At 37.2% G+C, this 17500-nt stretch overlaps 2 protein-coding genes across 7 annotated transcripts in view; one reads left to right on the top strand and one right to left on the bottom strand.

Moving 5' to 3' along the window:
• Window positions 1-17500, top strand: part of LOC128248348 (uncharacterized) — a 143115-nt gene that overhangs the window by 78925 nt on the left and 46690 nt on the right. The window lies entirely within an intron of this gene.
• Window positions 1-17500, bottom strand: part of LOC106874846 (neuronal membrane glycoprotein M6-a) — a 664201-nt gene that overhangs the window by 606281 nt on the left and 40420 nt on the right. For 3 of the 6 annotated variants that reach the window (XM_089355037.1, XM_052969396.2, XM_052969401.2), the window contains exon 1: window positions 2838-3502. The exons of the other annotated variants lie outside the window; for them this stretch is intronic. In XM_089355037.1, the coding sequence (XP_089211163.1) occupies window positions 2838-2844 (7 nt within the window). In that variant the 5' untranslated portion in view covers window positions 2845-3502. Of the gene's footprint in view, window positions 1-2837; window positions 3503-17500 lie in introns of those variants that run through there. 6 annotated transcript variants of the gene reach the window in all.

The following is a 17500-nucleotide window of genomic DNA, read 5'->3' as shown; positions in this document are numbered from 1 at the left end:
ACAAACACATATGTATACACACAGACGTCTGTGTGTGTGTGTGTGTGTGTGTGCATGCGTGTTAAACGAACACTCTCGTATCTGAGCGAGTATTCATTCAAAAATATACACGCAGGTACGTGTGTGTATATTCCGTTGAACGAATAGAAAGACAAAAACTGTTACTGAAAAGATGTTTATAAATAACAATAAAGCATTTGAAATCGGTCGCGTGTGCGCGTGAATGTGTTTGTGTGTGTGTGGTTTTTGGTGAATTAGTAGATTAATCCAGAATGGGGTAGAGTGTGAGATGGCAAGAACTCTTGGAAAACGGTAGATGAAAAGATTTATCGTCTACTTTTCCTTTACCTCACTGGAGAAGCAGATAGTGAAATAAACCTTATGTGTGTGTGTGTGTGTGTGCGTGTGTGGATAGATAGATTTGTTTCTACGCATGGTTCTGTATGAAAATTAACGTATGTTCTTGTTACAAAAAATGATGCACATTAAATAAACAATTGCGTTGGATATATAAAAATAGCAACCGACAAATACGACGATGAAGACCAATAAAGGAGAACATGAACCACAACTTAAAAGATATAAGGGAAGAATGATGGACACAAATATAAGCAAAATAGTTTAAAAGGCGAACACAATGAACAAAAACAAGATCGGGTTTCATTGTGGAAAGGGATCAAATTGTAGGCGTGTAGACGGGTAGGTTAACTGTGACGGGCACTAGCATGGATAGCTAGCTGGAATCTCTTAGTAATGATATAGGTAAAAATATGACAGTATCATCATGTTTCACACAACTCGCTGAATGCGGAACATTGTTTTTATTGATATATGCGTATAAGACAATTAGATGTAACGCACACATACACATTACTATGCCTTATAATATAGATTGTTTTGTGTAAATCAGTATTTTTTTTTTTAATAAAAATAATACATAGTATGGGGGAATGCCCCAAGTAAATAGCATTGTTAATAATCTCTTTAATTGGCGCTGGTGATGCCTTTTCGGCGGAGCTTTGAAATAGCTATACTTCGAAGTCCCACACTTCATTGGAAAGGAAAAAAGGTACAGAGGTGAAGGGCAAAAAATGTTCACTAAAAAAATTTCAAATTTTGCAAAAAAAAATATTGTTCAGAATCATAATTTCCCTTGAATGAAACACAGGAATACTAAAAATTGAATGAGTGAGTGGAAGAGTTACCCTTTCTCTTTACCATGAGGTATGGGACTTCGATAGGCAACTATTGCAAAATTGCGTCCATGTAAATTAGAAATAATGGTTTCTGATTTAGACTAAACATTTTGAACAAAACTCGTGTAACCTATTAGATCGATCCATGTATTTAGCTGGCACATATCAATTGAAGAAGTAAAACAAACAAAAATCAATCCTGGGCAGGATTTGAACTGACGGTGTAAAGGAGCATACCTACAGACTAACTACCTCGATAGTTTTGTCCACCACTCTACCAGTTGAACCAAATGAGGTAGAAATCGACCGTAACACAACACCAGAGAGTAGAGAAAGGAATGTGTTAATGAGAGTACAGTATTGTTGTAGTAAAAGAGCACGAAACACTCTAAGAAATAGCTAATGAAAGAATCTAATTAATAAGACAGAAGAAGAGATTCTAATTTCTCAATCACAGTGTGTTTGTCTTATATACTTTATACAAACACTATAGTATGTGCCACTCTATACATACACACTATAATATATATGTGTGTGTGTGTATGTTTATATAAATACACTACAGTCTATGCTTTCTATATTTATATACACGCAATTTCAGATATATATATATATATATATATATATATATATATATATGTATGTATGTATGTATGTATGTCTTTCAGCCAGGAGGCTGAAAACATGCTGGTTACAACACACACGTAAACATGGATATGAAAGTGTGATAGAAAGAAGAGAGAAAGTGTAGCACAAATGAAAATTTACCAGATCAAAAGCAAAATATAAACAAAAGCTACACTTTAAAATAAATTCCAGTGCAGATGTGAATAAGAAAATAATATAGACAATAATAATCAGAATAACAAATAATGAATGGAAAATAAAATAACAATATCAAACCAAAAATGAACCCCCAAAAAATGCAAATAAATAAATAAATAAAACCAATTGAACAACAATAACCACAAGAACTGTAGTGAATAAATTAAAGTGAATATATGATGAAATCTTAAATATGTAAAAAAAAAGTAAGGGTATATGTGTAAAAGGGGTTGAGAAATCTGGGACAAAAATATCGATGATCGCATGCGAAACCCCAAATGAACTGTCAACTCAAGCAGTTATAATTTATATAACGTGTGAGTGTATGTATGTAGGTGTGAATGAGTGTGTGTATATGTATACTAGAGGCATGAGCAAACGAATGTACGGCCCGTACACTTTGGCGCATTATTTCTCTACATATCTAATTTTCCATGTTTATTTACACACATCATGTACATATATATATATATATATATATATATATGTGTGTGTGTGTGTGTGTGTGTGTGTGTGTGTGTGTGTGTGTGTGTGTGTGTGTGTGTGTGTGTATATATATATATATATATATATATATATATGACTCTGACATTAAATAATATTATATATTTGCTTTAGGCTAAGATCTAAGTTTACCTTCACGTCGTAATAAATGAGCCGTACATACCGCGGTGTACCAATACATATATTATACATATACACACATAATGGGACGCATATGTACGTGTGTGTGTGTGTGTGTCTTACTGTTGTAAGTGTTTATGGTCGTGTATTTTGTTAGAGTGAACAGATTTGTAGGTCATATTATTCACTTACCTGCCATAGTTAAGTCTCGAGTTGTTTGTTTGTAGAAAGAGAAAGGTAACTTGTATTGCCGGTGGTAAATATATCAAGTAAAAGAAAATAAGCAAAATCCGCTGACGGCGAAGATGACTGTATCTTTTTTTCTTTCTTTTAGTTATATATTATTTTGATTCTATTTCGTAAAGTATTTTCTCTTTCAACTAGATATGTTAAATTCCCTCAAATTCGTGAAATAACTTTATAACAAGTGACAATATAGTTGTTACGTTTTCCCTCCCTTCGAAAGTGTTGTTCGATATTTCAGACTTGGATTTATATAGACGTATATATCTCCTCCGTCAGATATAAAATAATTTGTTGGAAAATTTTTTTCCACAATACTTTTTTAATTATCAATTGATGGTAATTGTAACTGTTGTTAGTCTTGTTGTTGTTGTTATTCCACTATTCTTGCAAATAGTTACGACTCGATTTGTATCACTCGACTCGATTAGAAACAACACACCAGTGCAACTAACAGACAAAACACAAAAACATATGTATACATATAAACTATATATATATATCTATATACATATATTTATATGTACATATATATAAATATATATATATATAAACTGTTGATGCTTAGCGAGCAACTAGTTTGACGTACCAAGCAACTGTTTAATCATAGCAGTAGCAGAGAGAGAGAAACAGAGATAGAAAGAGGGGGAGAGAGAGAGAGGAAGAACAACAAAGAATGGCTGGTACGTTGGTGGTGGAAGTAGTAGTAATCATAGCAGGGTAAGGTAAAGAGAGGCACTTGAGTATTACCGAATAGAGAAAAACTAAGGAAGTTACTTATGGTTATCATTATCAGCAGAAATGTGAGGGTGTCGGACAAAATGCCTTGCGGTACTTATTCTGGTTCTTAACACCCGGAGATCAAATCTTGCCAAGTCAACTTTGCTCGATAAAAAAAAAAAAATACCCGACAAGTACTGGAGTCGATCTAATTGACTGCTCGATTCGTTTTGTGTTCTTAACGCCATTCAGTTATGACGTTCTGAGTTCAGATCCCGCGGAAGTCCACGTTGTCTTTCAATCCTTTTGGGTCGATAAAATGAAGTATTTATCAAGTATTGGGGTAGGGGTCGATATCATCGACTGGAGCCCTCCCCCTCAAAATTGCTAGCTTTGTGCCAAAACCAGAATCAGTTATTATTATTATTGTTGTTATTGTTGAGGAGGCGCAATGGCCCAGTGGCTAGGGCAGCGGACTCGTTGCTATAGGATCGCGGTTTCGATTACCAGACCGGGCGTTGTGAGTGTTTATTGAGCGAAAACACCTAAAGCTCCACGAGGCTCCGGCAGGGGACGGTGGCAAACCCTGCTGTATTCTTCCACCACAACTTTCTCTCACTCTTTCTTCCTGTTTCTGTTGTGCCTGTAATTCAAAGGGTCAGCCTTGTCACACTGTGTCACGCTGAATATCCCCGAGAACTATGTTAAAGGTATACGTGTCTGTGGAGTGCTCAGCCACTTGCACGTTAATTTCACGAGCAGGCTGTTCCGTTGATCGGATCAACTGGAACCCTCGTCGTCGTAAGCGACGGAGTGCCAACGACGACGTTATTGTTGAGGATGGTGGGTTCGCATGCTCATTGACGTCGAACTTTTTTTTTTTGTCTGGTAGTTAGATGCGTTCGTCTATGTTCTGAGTTCAAATCCCACCGATGAAAAAACATTGCTTTTCCTCCTTTCGAGGTCGATAGATTAAAGTACCCACCAAGTACCGGGGTCGATTCAACCGACTTCATTTCTACCTCTGTACACATTGCAAGCATTGTGCCTATGTTACAAACAATTATAATTGTTATTGATGTTTACCCCCAGGTTAGTCCTGTTCATGTAGTCCTATGATCATAGGTACTCCAACCATGACCATCCTGCTGTTTCTTGTAGCAGGAAACCGGGACCACATTATCCAATGCGTCCGTTTTTTTTTTTTCAAGACGGTAATATGTGATTTAAGAGAGATTTAGCTGCTATTTTTAGCATGTGGAATGACTAGGCAACTACTCCCTCGCTGACTCGCTGTCTGGTAGTGAGTGGTGTTGTTTAGTCCTATGTCCGCTGTGACTGAATAAGCCTATACACAAAGTTATTCCATCCGTATCCGGCTGTGTCCATCCATATCCGTTCGTGTCCATCCGTGTCCGTTCGTGTCCATCCGTGTCCGCAGTTTGCTCTTTTAATTAAGATGTCATTTGTCAGAGATTTTGGGTACTGTATCTAGTACGGCGAACAACTGCGTAGAGCCACCCCCAGAGAACGAGGGGAAAATACCCATGGATAAGCTGAATCTGCCATAGTTTCGAAACCACTTTCATTTGGCTTATATTAATATCCCACAATCTTCTTTCTTTCTTTTTTTTTTTCAAAGGGTGAATCCTCTAAATTGTTAAGGTTGCAAGAAATAATATAATAATCTCTCTCTCTCTCTCTCTCTTTCTCTCTCTCTCTCTCTCTCTCTCTCTCTCCCTCCCTCCCTCCCTCCCTCCCTCTCTCTCTTTCCCTCTTTCTTTCCCTTTCTCTGCCTCTTTCAAATCAAACCTTACTCTCTTAAGAGTGTAGTCATAAGACTAAATTTGAAAAGAATAAGGTAGGATGGTCTTTGTTGGAACGCCATTAATTGCTGGTCTGTTCAACCTCATGCTAAAACACACCAACGTTTGTGGCCTTGACAAGAGAAAGGAATCTTTATTCCAATCATGGACAAACTGCAGCCCGTGGGACTTTCGAACCCGAACCGCACACTTGAATGAAAAATTACCTCGAAAGTTTATAATAGTATAGCCTACCTAACGGTGTGCCATGTCCCACGCAGCCCGCTTCTCGAAAAAGGTTGCCCATGCCTGGATGCAGTCGCTCACTCGGCTAGAAATAGCAGCCCAGAATAGGCTGTATAACGTAATCCTTGTTGTATTATGTCTCGATGGTTACAGTTTAATGCCATTAATTATAAACCAGGGACGATCTGGGGCTGAACAAGAACAATTTGTAAAATTGTACCGCATGTCAGGTGTCGAAGTCATCGCTGAGTAACGTGAGATGAAATGTTTTGCCCAAGAAAACTCATTACCCAATCCAGGAATTGAAACCGCTACCTCGCGAGCAACACCCTAATCATTAGTCCATGCGTCCTCGGCGATCAATGAAATAAAACGCTACTTAAGTACTTCGATCTATGTAATCGGCCAATGTCCACCCATCAAAACTGCTGACCTTGTGCCTAAATTATCATAAAGAGGTGAATGAACAGAATTATTAGAGCGTCGGACAAAATGCTTTGCAGGATTTCTTCCTCATCTAAGTTTTAAGTTCAAATCCTGCTAACTTTGTCATTCATTCCTCTGGGGTCGATGAAATAAAGTACCAATCAAGACTTAGATCAATATAATCAACCTCATGCTAAAAAAAACACCAACGTTTGTGGCCTTGACAAGAGAAGGGAATCTTCATTCCAATCATGGACAAACTGCAGCCCGCGGGACTTTCGAACCCGAACCGGCACACTTGAATGAAAAAGTACCTCGAAAGTTTAGCATGAGATCAATATAATCCACAGATTTCAGAACACAGGCTCATATCAGATGCAATTATTAAGATGGTGAGCGCAGTGAGAGGCAGAATCTCTAACTACTTCACATACTTAATACACCTCTTTTCTGGAAATCAATTTCAATGACTCTTTTCCAAAATGCGTAGCTCTGTAGCTTTATTAGTAAAATTATAATTATCAGGGTGATATTGAGCGACGAATTTGCAAGTTAAAGTTATCTGACTTCATTGTCATTGAGAATAATCTAGGAAGTATATACAAGATACAAAATTCTTAACCCATGGAGCGCTGGGATTTGCACTTACATAGCATGGACTGCTGAGCACATTTCATGAAAATGAGACAACCATGCACAATGGTGGCAAGTTTTAAATAATCCGAAAAGTCATTAGTTCTACTATTAGCCCTCTTGCATTCTGTGGGGGGGGGGGGGCGGAGCGTTTGTGTGACATCGTGTTTTTGTTGTTGTTGGCACTCCGTCGCTTACGACGTCGAGGGTTCCAGTTGATCCGATCAACGGAACAGCCTGCTCGTGAAATTAACGTGCAAGTGGCTGAGCGCTCCACAGACACGTGTGCCCTTAACGTAATTCTCGGGGATATTCAGCGTGACACAGTGTGACAAGGCTGACCCTTTGAATTACATCAGACCCCCAACAAACGCTTATAAATTAAATGCGTCTATCTGGGCAACGATCGGATCGTGGCCTGTTGACCTGTACCTGACGGTCAAGATCGTAGCTCGTCGCGCTTTATGTGTTAACTTCTCTCCTCCCCACAAAATATTGAGCCGTGTTCTGATTCAGATGAAATCATTATTACTCAGAGGTCTGAGATTTTTGTATTGATTTCACTTCTGCTCCTAATAATATTTATTTCTTTATTTCCCACAAGGGGCTAAACATAGAGGGGGACAAACAAGAACAGACAAAGAGATTAAATAGATTACATCGACTCCAGTGCGTTACTGGTACTTATTTAACCGACCCCGAAAGGATGAAAAGCAAAGACCTCGGTGGAATTCTGCTGCTAATAATATTAAAAAATGAAAGTAACATGATGTTGTGACGAAACCTCTTCCTTTTTGGCCACTCATCAAGTATGACGTAGTCAATATTATTCATAAAAACATAGATTCTGCAACATAGTTTTAATTCCTTGTCGTAGATATTTCATTTCATCTTTATAAACCGATGCCTTCTAGTCGTGTATGAAACCCTCATCTTCTTGGGAAATTAATGAAGATAATTTTGTTCTTCCTTCTTTCTTTCATATTTTCTTTTTTAATTATTTAATCATAACAGGAGGGTAGCGCTCGTAACCCATTTTTAGGGTCTCAGACTAGAGACCTGACCCAAATACTCGCTACAATGTGAACTTAGCAGAAGTCAGATGATGGGATTAAGCCAAAAGACGGACTAAGCATACGACTCAAAACTCTGCCTTGTGGTTGTGACGAAAAAGTATAGCTGACAAGATTAAGGAATCTAAGTGAATAATTGCAGAACATGTTTTTTTTACTGCTGCTATATACTCATCGACATTTTTAAGTACCACTTAAAGAGAGAGGTGAAAGTGGAGAGCTTGGCCTGAATGACTGAGCATGTTTTTGAATATACTTATATAGGTCATGGAGGAAATCTTAGAAGATAGCATTTGCCTTTGGTAGTCTGAGTAATTGGGGATTTGTGTGGTGATCATTGATTTAAACGCTAGATTGTTGTATAGTTTCTTGATGAAAGAGTTTAAGGAAGACTTGTTGGGATGTAACAGTACCTTCCATTTGACTTCTCTATTCTTGCTCAACTTTTTAACTTTCTCTCTCTGGTAATACTAAAGTCCAGAAGAAGACTTTCGAGAGTTTTTGACACGTATACACACACACACACACACACACACACATATATATATATATGTATATATATATATATATATATAAATGAGAATGTGTGTCTGTCTGTCTGTCTGTCTGTCTGTGTGAATCCCTAAAACTCGAGAACTACGCAACCAATTTCATTCAAATTTTGCACATGCCTTACTTAGGGTTCCAGTTGTGTTTTAGTAAAAAAAAAATTAACTTCTTGCAGAGTTCGAGCACACGGCAACATAATATTTCCTCCACTATTTAAGTATTACGTGTCAAAAGTGAAACAAAAACACTCATGTCAAATACTTTCACTTTAAAAATGAAAGTATTCCACTAACTGAAACAATCACATTTCGATACTGTAGTGACAGATACTCTCACAGAGAGAGAAAGAGAGAAAGAGAGAGACAGAAAGAGAGAGAGAGAGAGATGTATATGTATACATATACATGTATATGTACACCATTTCGATACTGTAATGACAGATACTTTCAGAGAGAGAGAGAGAGAGAAAGAGAGAAAGAGAGAGAGAAAGAGAGAGAGAGAGAGATGTATATGTATACATATAGATGTACACGTATATGTATATATATATAGATCTATACATACATGTATATGTATACATATGTGTAGATGTATATATATATATATAGATGTACATGTAATATGTACACATATATACATATATACATGCATACAGATATCTATACATATATACACCCATCACACGCACATACACATGCACACAAACACACACATTAGTCATTTGTTTTCTTATCCAAAACTACGTCAAAAGTACTGAATGGATCTTTATGAAATTTGGAAATTATATTCTTTGCATAACGGCCATAACTCCCATGAAAATTCATATATTTTTGATGTTGATGAAATTTTAACCCGAACATAACAGATGAGCATTATTTAGAAAATGATGTCACACGTTATCGAGGCTACCATTCTTTCTGGATGTGCAAAAGGGGATGACGTCTTTATTCCAAGAATTCCTCTTACTCCATCAGGAGCAGACATTCCTTTTACATTCAGAAGACTACAATTCCCCCTTCGTGTGACTTTTGCCATGTCCATAAACAACTATCAGGGTCAAACACTGTCTGTAGCTGGTCTACTCTTGGAAGAGCCCTGCTTCTCACATGGACAACTGTATGTTGGCTGCTCAAGAGTGGGCAGCAACAAAAAACCTATTTGTATATGCTCCACAAGGGAAAACAAGGAACATAGTTTACAATGAGGTGTTATAATCACAACAGCAAGAAAGTATGTACATGATCACCTTCTTTTACGAAACTTCATTGACTTTCATATATTTATATTGATATACATATATATACGTGTGTTTGGGTGCGTGTGTGTATATACATCTCTATATATAAAGATGATGCGTAGTCTAGACGGCGTTTTTAGATTTCATTATTCTCTTTAACCCGGGCAACGCCGGGTATTTCTGCTAGTATATAATAAAGGTGAAAAATTGAATATCAATTTGATTAATATCAATTTAAAACGAGTGGCCTAGCATATTGAAAAATCTGAAGATACAGAAAAATTATATTACATACATATATGTATGTGTGTATATATATATATATATATATATATATATATATATATATATATATATATATGTATGTATGTATGTATGTATGTATGTATGTATGTATGTATGTATGCATGTATGTATGTGTGTGTGTTATGATATAGTTGAGAAGATTCAGAAAAATTATATTACATACATATAAGTATATACATATACATATATGTGTGCGTGTGTGTGTGTGTTATGATATAGCTTCCATCGACTTTCCAACGAGCAAACGCATTTGGCTACTATTTCTTGTAGACAAAGGATCAAAGGGGGGCCTTCTCTTTAGCATGACGTAGTAACTATAGATGTTTGTGGGAATTTCCTGGTCTAATAATATAAGAGAATGAGCGAAAAGAGAAATGAACGAGCATATCTCAATGAATTACTGGCGAAATTTCCTTTTATTGATGTGTGGTTTTTAAATGAATCACAACCACACCCGAATGGCTCAATCATTACACAGCGAAAGCTTTGTGCATTGGTGAATGTAAGTCAGTACTCAAATTCATACTCATACTCATACAAATTATGCGTATGTCTGTGAAGTTCTATATTCCTATATATAAGTATGTATGTGTCAGTGTCTATACTTATATATATATATGCGTATGTAAGTATACTCATACATAGGCATGAATGTGTGAGTATCTATACTCATACAAATATGCAAATTTGTACCCGTATGTATGTATGTTTGTTTGTTGTTTATAGTTTCAGTTTAGAGCTGCGGCCATGCTGATATTCATTTATATATCATGTGCCTTACTGATATGATTTTTCAAAACTAAAAGAGTTGCGGATTTTTTACTGAATTAAAAGGACAGGATTGATTTTACTCTTCATCCCACAGGGTTAAGTTGGATTGTTAAAATAAGTGCCAGTTAAATACGAGGGACATTAATTCTTCTCCTAAAATTTTCTGACGTTACATCAACGTTAGAAATCATTAATTCTATCACAAAGCGATAAGACGATAGAAGCAGAAAAGTGCTGTAATTTTCGATAATTTAGCCGGAGTGGGGAAAGGCCTGAGCCCATAGCCAACTCTGGCCCTACTGGACGGTCGATATTAACGGGGTTAATGGTTTCCGTTGTCGGCTTCAACTTTGACGGCTTCGTGAGTAACATGGCTAGAAAGGCAATTCCAGATGGCAAATGTTCTGGGAAGGAAGAGATAGGGAGAAAGTAGTTAGTGCAATGCCTGTGGGTCACAATATGCGAGGGAGGTACATCGGAATGGGGGAAAGTAAACTTGGGTTAGTGGTTCTCAGTTTTGGTAAGAAATAAAGTGCTTGGTAATTTTCAGCCACGTTCCGAGTTTAAACAAAAAGGAGATTAACTATCTTATATACATACATACATACATACATACATACATACATACATACAAATGCTCCACGCACGCGCGCGCGTGTGTGTGTGAGTCATAACTTACTTCATGACCCTGAGAACGCACAGGCCAACCTCCTGGGTAGCAAAAAACAGACTCAACCAAAATATACAAATTTATGTACATGCCTGTGTGCGTGTATGTTTGTGTCGGCCATGACGAAGGGAAATAGCCCTGAAACTCGAGTCGCCTTTATATATTTATATTTATATTTATATATTTGATCCTTTATATTGAACACTCAATATTTCATCTACATTCAATACTTTATTTCATGGTGCCATCCATTTTTATTTTATTTTATTTTATATTATATATTGTATATTATATTATATATTGTATATTCCATATTCTATACCCCACATTGGTTCTGCAGGAATATAAATAAAACATAAAAAACAGACAGTGTTGGAACTCTTTTAAACAAAATAATATATTCCTCTATACACAATCATACAAAAGAAACACCTTTTTTGTATTTATTTTTACTCGCATATATATATGTATGCATGTATGCATGTATGTATGCATGTATGTATGTGTGTGTGTTATGATATAGTTGAGAAGATTCAGAAAAATTATATTACATACATATAAGTATATACATATACATATATGTGTGCGTGTGTGTGTGTGTTATGATATAGCTTCCATCGACTTTCCAACGAGCAAACGCATTTGGCTACTATTTCTTGTAGACAAAGGATCAAAGGGGGGCCTTCTCTTTAGCATGACGTAGTAACTATAGATGTTTGTGGGAATTTCCTGGTCTAATAATATAAGAGAATGAGCGAAAAGAGAAATGAACGAGCATATCTCAATGAATTACTGGCGAAATTTCCTTTTATTGATGTGTGGTTTTTAAATGAATCACAACCACACCCTTATTGTTTACATATGTATATATATATCTCTATGTTTATGTATTTGTTTTGTAAGGTTCCTAATATGAAATTATGTGTTGAAACAGATACCGTGATATTTTGGGATACTCTTTTAGTTGTTTCAGTCATTTAACTGCGGCCATGCTGGAGCACCGCCTTTAGTCGAGCAAATCGACACCAGGACTTATTCTTTTGATGCTCAGTACTTATTCTATCAGTCTCTTTTGCCGAACTGCTAAGTTACGGGGACGTAAACACACCACAATCGGTTGTCAAGCGATGTTGGGAGGACAAACACAGACACACAGACATATACACACACATACATATATATATATATATATATATATATATATATATATATATATATATATATATATATATATATATATATATATATACATATACATATATACTACGGGCTTCTTTCAGTTCCGTCTACCAAATCCACTCAGAAGGCTTTGGTCGGCCAGCGGCTATAGTAGAAGACACTTGCCCAAGGTGCCACGCAGTGGGAATGAACCCGGAACCATGTGGTTGGTAAGCGAGCTACTTACCACACAGCCACTCCTGCGCCTATGATGATCATTTTCCTTTTTTTTTTTGCCAAATAAACACACGCACTATAAATTGGTTCTTCACTTCAAACTTATTATTGTTCTTATTATTGTTGTCAGGTCCTTTGTCTGGAAGACCTTCGTCACACGTCCTGTGACCTCTTCAGCGACTCTCCATTTCACGTGTCTCCTGCTCTGTTAAGTCCATACTACCGTTCTATGGTGTGTATCTTTATCTGCGCATGCGTTTCCGCCTGTATCTGTGTTTGAATATGAGTGTGTGTGTGTGATGTTTGTGAATGTGTGTGTGTTTGTGTGTGTGTGTGTGTGCAGGCGTGTGTGTAAGTATGTATGCATACACAGACGAGCGTACACAAATACAGACGCAAACACATGCCCAAATAAGGATACATACCATAGAACGACAGAATGAATTAAATAGAACAGAAGACATGTGGGATGAGGAGTCGCTGAAGAGGTCACAAGATGTGTGACGAAATATTTCCAGACGAAGGACACAAAATAAGAACAGTGATAAATCTGAGATGAAGAACGAATCTACGGTGCGTGTGTTTATTTGGCAAAACAGAAAAGGTCTCAAAATATAACAATAAGTATATGTATGTATGTATGTATGTATGTGTATCTGTGTGTGCATGTATAAATGTGGTTGGCACTCCGTCGGTTACGACGTCGAGGGTTCCAGTTGATCCGATCAACGGAACAGCCTGCTCGTGAAATTAACATGCAAGTGGCGGAGTATTCCACAGACACGTGTACCCTTAACGTAGTTCTCGGGGATATTCAGCGTGACACAGAGTGTGACAAGGCTGGCCCTTTGAATTACAGGCACAACAGAAACAGGAAGTAAGAGTGAGAGAAAGCTGTGGCGAAAGAGTACAGCAGGGTTCGCCACCATCCCCTGCCAGAACCTTGTGGAACATTTGGTGTTTTCGCTCAATAAACACTCACAACGCCCGGTCTGGGAATCGAAACCACGATCCTACAACCACGAGTCCGCTGCCCTAACCACTGGGCCATTGCACCTCCACGTGTGTATATATACATACATACATACACACACACACATACATATATAAGTTTTATCTTTTTAATTAATTTTGTATTTCTTTAACCTAGAAAGCACATCATATCTTTCAATTATATTAAAAGAAGGTAAATAAGTAATACCTTGTAAGTTTATTCCGATTATATCTAAAAGTACATTTTTGATTAAATGACAGGATTTCAAAAGACTTTTTTTTTTTTAATTCCTTGCTTACGTTTAGTATTCTAACATAATGTTTTTAAACATGCTGATTTACAACGTGGAATTTCCACGTGTCCCGCTTCTAGTAATAATTGTTTCTACGATAGCCACAAGGCCTGAAATTTTGGGAGAGGGGGCTAGTCGATTACATCTACCCCAGTACCCGACCGGTTCTTATTTTATAGACCCCGAAAGAATGAAAAACTAAGTCGACCTCGGCAGAATTTGAAGTCACAACGTAAACCCAGAAGAAATCTGCCAGGCATTTTGTCTGGCGTGATAACGGCTCTGTCAGGTCTGCCATCTTACTAATAAAATAACGATGATGATGATGATGATGATGATGATGATGATGATGATGATGATGATGATGATGATGATGATGATGATGATGATGACGATGATGATGATGATGGTGATGTCGATGATGATGATGAGGAGGATGATTTCTTATATTAGCATAAATTCACGACTTTTAAGGAAGGTGTTAGTCGATTGAATTGACCCAATGTATATGACTTTGGGATCAGAAGAAGTGGAGAATTTCTTAGCCTTAATATATCAACATCATAAGTATCGGTAAGTACCACAAATTTTTAACAAAACACCGCCGAAATAACTTACAGCTGTACGAAAAATGTCGACTGTTTAATGGTGAGTTATTTTTAAAGGACCAATCAACAAAAGACATCCAGGAAATCGAGTGTATTTGTAACTTAAAGAAGACATACCTCCTTAATGAGAAATGCTTAACGAAAACAATTGCAGATGGGGGAAACGTAACGCCGTTGGCGCGTAGCAGAGAAACAAACTTTGTAACAATATGAGTGGAAGCAGCTTTAAAAGCTTTACTCAACCATATGTTCATGTTCAGGGAAGTGGAAAGAACACTGGAGCCTTTTCTATATATGTATTATACTTACCTAAAATACTGATATGGTGACCACTTAAATATCAATTGCTTATTCATTGAGTGCATAAATGTGAGCACCTTAAATGTGTGCATTTAGTGCACCATACATAAATGGACAAAAGAAGCAATGCCAACTATGCACTACAAAAATATTCCACATGATAACCAATCGAATCGATATTCAAATAAAAGAACTGAGATATTGTTTATATGCCACCACGAAAACAAATTCTCGTTCACAAACCATAACCGCAAAAAGGAACCGGGGTGTACACAGACAGGCCCAACTTAAAGTTTACAGCACACTAACTTGCGATACAGAACATGGACGATAATTCTATCAGCATTTTCACATATTCTTTGATGATATACCGTATGCTGAATGTTTATCCAGCGAGCAGCTTCAAGTAATGGTAAAGTAGCCAATGTCACACACACACACACATACGCACACACACACACGCACACACACACACATAACAAAATAGCAAATACACATAGTGCTTAAAGAGTACTTCATCATGACCACGTCCGACAGACCACGTAAAAACCAACTATTCTAAACTTGTTGAATTGTACTGCATGGATATACGCATGCAAACAATTTTTACACACGTTCTCAAACATATTGCTCAAAAACACACTAATATTGTGATTTTGCAATACTTATCTCAACGTTATCTCTAAACCTGCACGACATACCAGCTAAGTCCCCCTCCCCCATATCACACCCTAAAAGTAGTAAACATTGAATAATGAATGAATATCGTCTCAGATACATGTTGGCATTCCGTCGCTTACGACGTCGAGGGTTCCAGTTGATCCGATCAACGGAACAGCCTGCTCGTGAAATGAACGTGCAAGTGGCTGAGGACTCCACAGACACGTGTACCCTTAGCGTAGTTCTCGGGGATATTCAGCTTGGGCCCTCTGAATTACAGGCACAACAGAAACAGGAAGTAAGAGTGAGAGAAAGTTGTGGTGAAAGAGTACAGCATGGTTCGCCACCATCCCCTGCCGGAGCCTCGTGGAGCTTTAGGTGTTTTCGCTCAATAAACACTCACAACGCCCGGTCTGGGAATCGAAACCGCGATCCTATGACCGCGATCCTATGACCGCGAGTCCGCTGCCCTAACCACTGGGCCATTGCGCCTCCACCGTCTCAGATACAGTCTGTGTATAAAGGACATCACAGTCAAGACTAGAATCCTTTTGATTATAGACCTATCCAGTTAATGATGACCTGATGTTAAATAACAACAATAGCATACATAACACAGTGATTCTGAAGATGACAAAAACCAGCCACCCACCTATATTTATTTAGCCGTCCCTCCTCTTTATTAATGAAATGGCAAAATAGATTTTATGCCTATATAATTCTTCTTCTATAAAGATGATTAACAAGTTTATAGTGTTGGAAACCGTCTACATTTTATTAAAATACCTCTTTGTCCACCCACTATTCAATCCTCACAGACCCACCTTATTTATGTGTGTTAGTGTGTGTGTATGAGTGTGTGTATGACTGTGTGTGTGTGTGTGTGTGTGCGTCTATGTGTATGAGTATGTGTGTGCATGTGTATGTGTGTATGTGTGAGTGCGTGTGCAGGTCTGTGTGTACACGCAATACCCGCAATACGTTCTCATACACAGATATAAACAGTTCTATAAGCACATACGCAGCTCATAATTAACACCTATTTTCACATCCGTCAGAAAACATTATTTATACACGCCTACACAAATATACACTCTCATACATAACTTGTACACATACATGTCTATGTAACATATATATATATATATATATATATATATATATATATATATATATATATATATATATATATATATACTCATAAACTAGGAAGATACATACACTTAAATACACCCTTACAGATATTAACAGTCACACAAAGTACACATACATAGGTAATCTTTAATTTTTTTATTATTTTCCCCGTTTCAGTCATTGGATTGCTGCCACGCTGGAGCATCGTATTCAATGGTCTTAGTCGATCACGTGGGCCCCAGAACTACGTTAGTCAGTTACACCCATTTACAGTGTTACCGCCTTTCTATGAACTACATATACATATATATATCAGTGTGTATGTATGTATGTATGTATCTTCTATTTTTAAACTATTGTAAATCTTCCACTGAGGAGGGAGTCGGTTTCCAACAAACATACAAGGCTCCATCTTTGAGATGTAGTTAACACACACAAATTCACATTTGGTACTTGAGAAAAGCCTTTCATATTTTTACTGTTCCACTCACAGATTGGACTTGTAATGTACGAGTCAGCCGGTCAGTTTCTCTTTCTGAAAATCCCAGTTTATCCAGATTCTTTAAGCATTTATTAACAAAACTTAGTGCTCCAATTATTATTGGTATGAATATGAATTCATGGTCTGGATATAGAAGCTGGAGGTTTCGAAGCAGTTGTCCATAGATATCCTCTTTTTCTTTGATGTGCTAATGCTGGTCACAAGCTCTAGAATGATGAGTGTCATGATCTAAAGCGCAAACAAAAGATCCCCAAAATGTATATCCGGTTTTGTATGAAAGCGACCTTCTCA

Source organism: Octopus bimaculoides, chromosome 7, assembly GCF_046866305.1.
Source record: "Octopus bimaculoides isolate indiv1 chromosome 7, ASM4686630v1, whole genome shotgun sequence".
NCBI lineage: Eukaryota > Metazoa > Mollusca > Cephalopoda > Octopoda > Octopodidae > Octopus > Octopus bimaculoides.
The sequence above is the reverse complement of the archived record's forward strand: the minus strand, read 5'-3'. Positions and strand labels throughout refer to the sequence as shown.